Consider the following 8296-nt stretch of genomic DNA (forward strand, 5'->3'; position numbering starts at 1 on the left):
GGATGTGGAGAAATAGGAATGCTTTTACACTGTTGGTGGGAGTGTAAATTAGTTCAACCATCATGGAAGACAGTGTGGCGATTCCTCAAGGATCTAGAACCTGAAATACCATTTGACCCAGCAATTTCATTACTGGGTATACACTCAAAAGATTATAAATCATTCTACTCTAAAGACACATGCACATGTATGTTTATTGCAGCACTCTTCACAATAGCAAAGACTTGGAACCAACCCAAATGCCCATCAATGGTAGACTGGATAAAGAAAATGTGGCACATATACACCATGGAATATTATGCAGCAATAAAAAAGGATGAGTTCATGTCCTTTGCAGGGACGTGGATGAAGCTGGAAACCATCATTCTCAGCAAACTAACACAAGAATAGAAAACCAAACACAGCATGTTCTCACTCATAGGTGGGAGTTGAACAATGAGAACACATGGACACAGGGAAGGGAACATCACACACCAAGGCCTGTCTGGGGGTGGGGCGCCAGGGGAGGGATAGCATTTGGAGAAATACCTAATGTAGATGATGGGTTGATGGGTACAGCAAACCACCATAGCACGTTCTGCACATGTACCCCAGAACTTAAGTATTTTTTAAAAAAAGAAGAAAATCAAGTGATTCTGCTTTTGAAAATTCCTGCTAATGTTTTTCATGCAACATCTCTTTGGTGTGTGGCTCAGGGGTAGAACATTGCAGCAGGATTTGCTCACGGGTCTCGTTTCTCTTCCTCCTCCCCCAGCAAATGACAACTGCTTGGAAACTTTTATAAAGGAAGCGGTTGCCTTTGTGGCTGATAGATGTAAAGGTGAAGAGCTTCTGGCCAAAATGATTCAGCAGCAAACCACTCCCCTCCCTAGCACCACGCAGGCAGCCCCCTAGCCCCGCCCCTGCCCCTGTCCCAGAGTGGTTTGCAGGGTGGAGTTCCACGCTGTGGCCCCAGCACCCGCCCCTGGTTTGAGACAGCCCACTGCCCCGTGGTACCCGAGAAGGCTCCGCACAGGCACCAACCACTGCCCAGCATTGCCCCGTGCTGCCTGAGAAGGATTGGCACGGGCATCAACCACTGACCCCAACTGCCCCATGCTGCCTGAGAAGGCTCTGCACGGCCACCCCCGACTGCCCCGCACTGTGCCCACCCGGGCAGCCATGCAAGCGGCTGGAACTCTGCTGGCCTTCTGCTGCCTGGTCGTGAGCACCACCGGGGGCCATTCCCCAGGTAAGTGGCGTTCTCCCCTGGCCGCTCCCTTGGGGTCTCTCCCTGAGATTGGCCGCTGGTGCCTTGGGTCTTCCCCAGGGCACTTTCCTGGCTTGGAATCCCCACAGGACCATGCGGTGGTAAGAGGTGCTGGGAGTGGTGAGAGGGGCAAGGGGCTCCATCCGGCTGCAGCCACCTTTGGGGGTAGCAGGCTACAGGAATAAAGGGTGTGGGGGCTGCCCAGAAGGCTAGGGGCAAGGGAAACGTCTTCCATTCTCTGGTCTTCACAGAGGTCTGAGAAAGGTCTGAGCAAGGCAGATCTCCCGCAGCCCCTCTGCGGGACGGAGGCGACAGGGCAGCCACATGCCTGCGGTTAGCCTCTTCTATCTGATGGCTTGTCCTTCCTTCCTGCCGGCTGCTGTCCTGTGACTTGGCCCCAGGGACCCTAACGATCAGACTCTTTCACCCTTCCTGAAATTCACTCCCTGAGGGTCAGCACTCAGGGGGAGGGGGGACACGGAGGAAGCAGCCACTGCCTGTGCACTGGGAAACTGAGGCACAGTCAGGCTAGGTGATTTGCCCAAGTCACACAGCCAGGGACAACCTTCCCTCCCCGAAAGGGAACTGGGCCATGCCCTCCCTGGCACAGGAATCAGACCAGGATACTGATGGGAACTTAAGAGGCCCTCGCCTCATTTAACCAACCAGGAAGCTGGCATCAGAGGGTTGAGGTGACCCGCTCAAGTCACACGACCCCCACTCAGCAGATGGGGACAGAAGGGGGCTAGAGTCTGGCCAAAGGGGCCCAGGTTGGGGGGTGTGCAGCAGGACCACTGACAAGAGGACAGCCCCAGAGCACCCAAGGGGTCCACGGAGGGTTCTCACCTCCTCCTGGTGAATCAGAATACTGAGGACTCAGTGACGCTGGGGGACAGTGTTGAGCTCCCAGGCCTGGCCTAGGGTGGGTGTTGCCACTGAGTGCCCAAGAGGACAGGGCAGGCTGGAGGAGGGAGGCAGCTTCTGCTCTCACTGACAGGAAGATGCCACCACCACGGGCTCTGGGTGGTGCTCAGTGAACATGAAGCTCACCCATGGCCGGCAGAAGGCTGGGGACAGCACGCCTGCCCTGCCTCCCAGCTTGGGAGTCTTCTCAACTCACACGTGGAGCCTTCCACCCACTTCCCAGCCTCACAGGGGCCTCTCCTCCTGGTCCTGTCATGATGCAGCGCCGCCTGCCCACCGCCGTCTTGTGCCCTGCCCCTTCGTGTCTCAGTCCAAGAGGGAAGCGGGGAAGAGACGCACGTTCACCCAAGAGAAGTGGCTCCTTCTCACACCTCAGAAAAGGCTCTCCTGGAGGGGACATGGAGCCGGCTGTCCTAGCGTGTCATGGGATCTAATTAAACCTACTGACTGCTGAGGGGTTTCAGAGCTCTGCTCATCTCATGGAGCAGGCTAGGGGCTTGTAGCAGAGTGGTGTGGGAGCTGACGTGCTGGGCAGCCGGCAAAGTCACTTTCCTGGGCTGTGTTCCTGGTCCCTCGCTGGTGTGTAATGCTGCACCAAGGTTTTCCCTCCGTTCCCAGTAGATCTGCTGTCGGCCACCAAACCCCAGACGGAAGCCCCAGAGCCCACGTTCACACACACGGAGCGGGCCCTCAGCCTCAGTCCTACCGTCCGTGAAATGGGAAGATAACTGCACCCCATCTCCGGTCTTGGGGAGGCTGAAAAGAGGTGGCTCGCGGAAGGCATAGGCATGGAGGCACACGGGGTGTGGGGTGCTCTCTGCCGGCCTCGGCCCCCTGCTCTGTCCAGTGCAGGACCTTCTGCCGCTGTGCTAGTGACAGCCCCCAACACCCTGCCCAGGTGCTGTGATCATTTCTGGTGCTTCCAGCAAGGGCCTTCAGTCTTCGGCTGTACAGGGAGGGTGCTGGGAGGCCCCCAGTCTAGCAGCAAGAGAGATTTCGGAACCTGGGCCCCAGACACAAGCATGCATCCTGCCTCCACCCCACAACTCCTACAGCCCCTCCACTGCCTCCTCTGAGACTAAATTACAGAGCCTTCCTCATGACTGAGCGGGCTGGGGGCGCGGAGGAAGCAACAGGGACCCCAAGGGTGGTGCCGTCTGAGCATCTGGCCTCTCTCCACGCCCAGGCACTGAACTGCACAGACCGCAGCGCCCAGTCCCTCAGGGCACCTTTCTTCCCTGAGGCTTTCAGAACCTAGGAAATTGCCACACTAGCTTCCGCCACCCTTTTGAAAAGGACTGTTTCTTTCTCAATCTGATGGGCATCTCTTCTGGGAAGCTCTGCGAGGTGCCATGTCACCCTCTGCCCCCTCCACTCTAGCTGCAACGGTCCATCTGCCTGGACAGGGGCCCTGGGGTCAGGGAGCCATTTCGGCTTTCCTCTGCAAGGTGATGTCAGTCCTTACTTCCCAGTAGCAGAGAGACCACCTGCAGCCAGGGACCTCCTGTCTCCTGGGGAGCACTGAGAACTGCTGCAGGCTGAGCCACACTCTATGTGGCAAGATTTGCTTTTCCCAGTGGGGGCATTCATTTGCCCTGAGACCCCTGCTGTGGCCATGTGCATTTTGATGTATTTGATAATGATTACAGTATTGCACATCATTTATTGACAAGTGCTTTGTGTATGTTGCCTCATATATTCTCACTGTCGTCAACATCCTCATTTTACAGGTGAGGACACGGAGGCTCAGAGAGGTTAGGCAGCTTGCCTGAGATCACACAGTCGGTGAGAGGCAGAGCTGGAATTCAAACTCCGGGTGTGTCCCAGTGGGTTAAGGTCGGGACTGATCCTGGGAGAGCTGTCTGTGTCCTGTCTGTGCCAGGGGCATGTGTGTGCCCTCAAAAGAAAGTCTCCACCATTAGCCATCACGCAGAGACCCGAGAGTACAGTGGGTGGGTATGGCCCCAAGGACCCGGGCTTTCTGAATTTTGATGGTGTCATGTGAGAGGGCTTGGGGTGACGGGGTGAACACCAGCACCCCTAAGCTGGACCTGTACCCCCCCAACACCCCAGTTCTCAGGCACAGCCATGCAGACCTAATGCTCTGGGTGATGGGGGCCAATGGGGCCCCTCCCAAAGGGCCAGCCCCTGCTGTGCCCACCCATTTTCCTACTAAAGGCAGGTGGGAAGGGTCTGCCTGGTGTCACCACAGCGATCCCTGTCCATGTTCTCTCTCTTCTCAGAATGGCTTAGTACCAGCTCTACCACCAGGCCAATGCCCCGAGGACAGGAACGTACCATGCCCAGGGCATGCCCAGCAGCTGTCAGAAGCTGCAGCTCCCTGCTGCCTTGGGCAAAAGCCCTGGCAACTCCCCTGGCACGGCAGCTTCACATCTGCACCCCAGTGCACACTGGTCCTTGGGTGCCCTGATAGGTCTGTGCCCCACGCACACAGCCAGTCAACGCTCAGAAACACGGGGCTGCAGCATGAAAGCAGGATGATCGCAGGGTCCCAGGACAAGGAGACGGAGGAAACTCAAATCCATCTCCCCGAGGAGCCTGGGGCCCGGGTTTTTAAGGGTTCTGGAGTGGCGAAGTGTGGAGATCGACTGTTGGAAGGGGCAGCGTGATGTCACAGCACAGGGAGAGGAAGCAGCTGTGTTTTCGTGATGATTCCGTTCCTCTGTGGGGGGGTTTCCAAACTGGTTGCTGGAACTGGGATCTGAAAAACATCTTGGGCCAGAGAGCAGCCTGATTCAAGCTTAATTATGAGTATCTTTCTGTCCAGAACCTGGCATGCAATTCTTGTCAATGTGCGGGGACGGTTTCATTCGCCTTCCCATGACTATGTGTCCTGGGGCCTGCTCAGCACCTGGTATCATCAGGCCCTGCCCACCTCCGCCCCACCTCCAGCTTCTATGTCTGGAAGCTCCCTACCTGTCTCAGGCACAGCCCACCTCCCCTCCCACCCTGCATTAGAAGCAGTGGTGGGCTGAGGTCAGGCTGCCCTGGCAGGCTCCTAGCGCAGGCCTCGCACAAAGCAGGTACCCCCACTCCCCTCGAGCAGGCCTGGTAGGCCCCAGGCATTGTTTCTATACAGACGAATTTTATGTGCCTTTTGTTTCCTCTCACAAGCCTGATAGTCCGTGGGTTCTTTCCGTTCATGTCACCCTGGCCATCACCACCGTCACCCTCTGCACCCAGCAGCAGCCTCCAGCGTGGTCTCCTCAACTCTTCCCAGCACGTAGCTCCCTCCTCCCCTAGGTCAGTTCAGCCACCTTCCAGCTGCTACCCCATACCCTGCCCCTCTGCTCACCCATTTTACCCTCAGGTTGGCGTCCTGTCCTGTGCCCCAGCCTCTGCCTCCCCTCCACTGCGGGCGGGGCCTGTCTCAGAGTCCACCCTGCATCTCCCTTAGCACCTGCCAAACAGTCCTTCTTGAATGAGGAAAAAGCGAGAGTGGTGTTCCGAATTAGTCACACCTGGGTTTAGCCCCCACCCTGCACTCCAAGCTCTTGGTCTCCTCGCCTGCAGAATGGGCATGCAGCAGAAAAAACAGCATCGCGGGGCCCTCCAGACAGAGCAGGCGAGGAGGAGGGCACCCATTCTCCCACGGTCCACCTTCAGCGGCACGGAGCAAACCCGAGTCCCCTCCCTGGGGGCGGTGGGGGGTCCTCTCCACAGTTCTTTGACTCCAGCGGAGGTTCTCAAATTTGCTCACCACCTGCTGGGCGCTTGTTTTCTTCCCTGAAGATGCCTGGCCCCTCTGGGGTGTTAATTCTTAATGATCAACCTTTCCTTGTTAATTTCTCTTAACAAATCATCCTAAAAATAGGTTTGACTTTTAAACATTTTTAAATTAAAAATTGAGCTTTTAATATCTGTTTAGACAACTGTAAGACAGTGAAAGGTTTAACTTGAAGCCTACATTTTAGGAAACATGTAGTTAAATAAAAATATACCAATTTCAGTATTTCTCATAAGCTTTTTATAACTTTAACACAACCTTTTAGGAACTAACGTCATGAGCTTGAAAGGGAAATTTATCTGAAGTTCAGTGTAACTGAGTTTCACTTCATTTTTAAAATTCTGTTAATCTCAAGCAAAATTAAATACATTTTATTTTTTAAAAAGTTAATAATGGTTAGCTTTAAGATACCAAGAATTATTATTTTTTTGTTATGCTCCTCTGTATTTTTCAAATTTCCTACCAAAAATAGGTAAGTTTATAATCAGAAAAAGTCATAAAATATAGTATTTACAAAGAAAAAAACGGACAGCCATATTAATTATGTGAGGAAAGAAAGCAAAATAATAATAATAATAATAAAAACACTAATCTCTGATAGCAAAAATACACTGAACACACACTACCCCTTCCACACACGTCTCTTTCTTTCTCTGCTGTTCAGACGACAGTGATGAGCAGAAACCAAGCTAGTTTCCAGAACAGTTTTTTGTTTTAACTAAAAGCCACATTCAACTTCCTGTCATCAACAAGTGCAGGGACCAGAAGGAGCTGGCTTTGGCACTGGGGCCCCTCCTTCCTGATGGTAACACTGCAGGTCCCGAGGACCCCCTACTGCCAGCACCAGTGTCAGAGTCACCTGAGAGCCTGGGGAAATGCAGGTTCCAGGGCCTCCCCTAGATGGCCAAGCCCAGCCCCTGCTGCTCAGGAACAGAGCGGTTTCTATTCCATCTTCAGAGGCCTAGTCTTAAGCAAAGGCTGCAGCAGTTTCAGGGGGGATGTGTGTGACACTAATTACTGTGAAGGACAGTCCCAGGGCATGCCAGTGCAGGACACAGCTATCCAGCAGCACACGGGACCAGCACATGGCCAGCATTCTCTATGGGGTGGGGCGCCAGCACTGCGCTGCTTTCTTGGGATGGAAGGCCAGGCTTCCTTGGCTGCTAAAGCACCAGGCAGGCACAGTCATCCAAAGCCCAGCCATAAAGCTCACCTTCTGGCCCGGAACCAACCACGGGACAGCCACCTGCCAAGCGGCCTCCCTTCACAATGGACACTCTTTACCGGGATGGGGCAACATTCCCAAGGCCACAGAACTTCTAGTCCCACATCTTCTTTGCCCACTCCTGGCACTGCACCGCCCAGCCTGGGGGTGCCACGTGGTGACCAGAAACCTCGGCATCCTGGCTGTCTACCCTTGGTGGGGTCTGATGTGCACCCACAGACATCCAGGACCCAGGAAGGGCCTCTTGCGGACCTCAGGCAGCAGTGGGAATGGCCTCCTCTGGGGCCCTCGCACTGAGTTGACACTGACGTCCTGGCAAGGCCTCCCTGCCATGCCCAGCTATGAAGCCTGTCCCCTCCCGTTCCCCAATCACCCTGCCCCCAATGCCCTGGGGCCCAGCTTTCCATCCAGACCATAGCAGGCTGCAGCCTCAGGCACAGACGCCAGGGGACAGACTGTGGGGGAAGCCCCCGGTGCTGCTTCCCCATCTTGTATCCAAATATAGGCCTCCTTGATATAGGAAGGGCAGGCCTCCCTGACCCCAACGAAGCTTGTGGACACAGTGCACTGTCACCCACAGGAGTGAAAAAGACTGTCCCTGGAAAGTCAGGAGACAGCGCAGGGGTATCAGGTGCTGCAGGCTGCCAGGAGGGGTGCCCTCCTAGGGGCTGGGCCTGAGGCTGAGAGCCAGGCAGGCAGAAGGAATTGAGAAGAGGACGGCGCCATCTCCTTCCAGTGGGAGGCCCTACCTCCATCCACCGCCTAGAAGGCCAGGCTGGGGCTTACTTTCCCTACCATACTAAGGCTACATCCTATACTTAGGTTCTTACCTGTGGGACATGTTCTGCTTTTATCACATATGTTGGAAATAACCCTGGGTTCTGAAAGGGGGGCACAGGTTCATTGCACCCCCTGGCACCTGGTCCTCAGCTCTGAAAATGCAGCAACAAATGCACTGCAGGCGTGTCGGTCGGGGGACAGGTGAGGGGGCAGGTGAGGTGGGAGAGGTGAGGGGGCAGGTGAGGGAGCAGGTGAGGGGACAGGTTGGGGGACAGGTGAGGGAGCAGGTGGGGAGCAAGTGAGGGAGGACAGGTGATGGGGGCAGGTTGGGGGGGCAGGTAAGAGAAGACAAGTGAGGGGGCAGGTGGGG

General features: G+C 55.2%; 1 protein-coding gene across 3 annotated transcripts in view; it reads left to right on the forward strand.

Annotated features, from left to right (window-relative positions):
• Positions 1-948: 948 nt before the first annotated feature.
• CST7 (cystatin F (leukocystatin)) overlaps positions 949-8296 on the forward strand; it is a 10464-nt gene continuing 3116 nt past the window's right edge. For 2 of the 3 annotated variants that reach the window (XM_011968507.1, XM_011968506.1), the window contains exon 1: positions 949-1231. In XM_011968507.1, coding sequence (XP_011823897.1) covers positions 1096-1231 — 136 coding nt within the window. In that variant the 5' untranslated portion in view covers positions 949-1095. The remainder of the gene's footprint in view (positions 1232-8296) is intronic. The other variant, XM_011968508.1, reaches the window with a different exon arrangement.

This window comes from Mandrillus leucophaeus, unplaced genomic scaffold (assembly GCF_000951045.1).
Source record: "Mandrillus leucophaeus isolate KB7577 unplaced genomic scaffold, Mleu.le_1.0 Scaffold846, whole genome shotgun sequence".
Taxonomy (NCBI): domain Eukaryota; kingdom Metazoa; phylum Chordata; class Mammalia; order Primates; family Cercopithecidae; genus Mandrillus; species Mandrillus leucophaeus.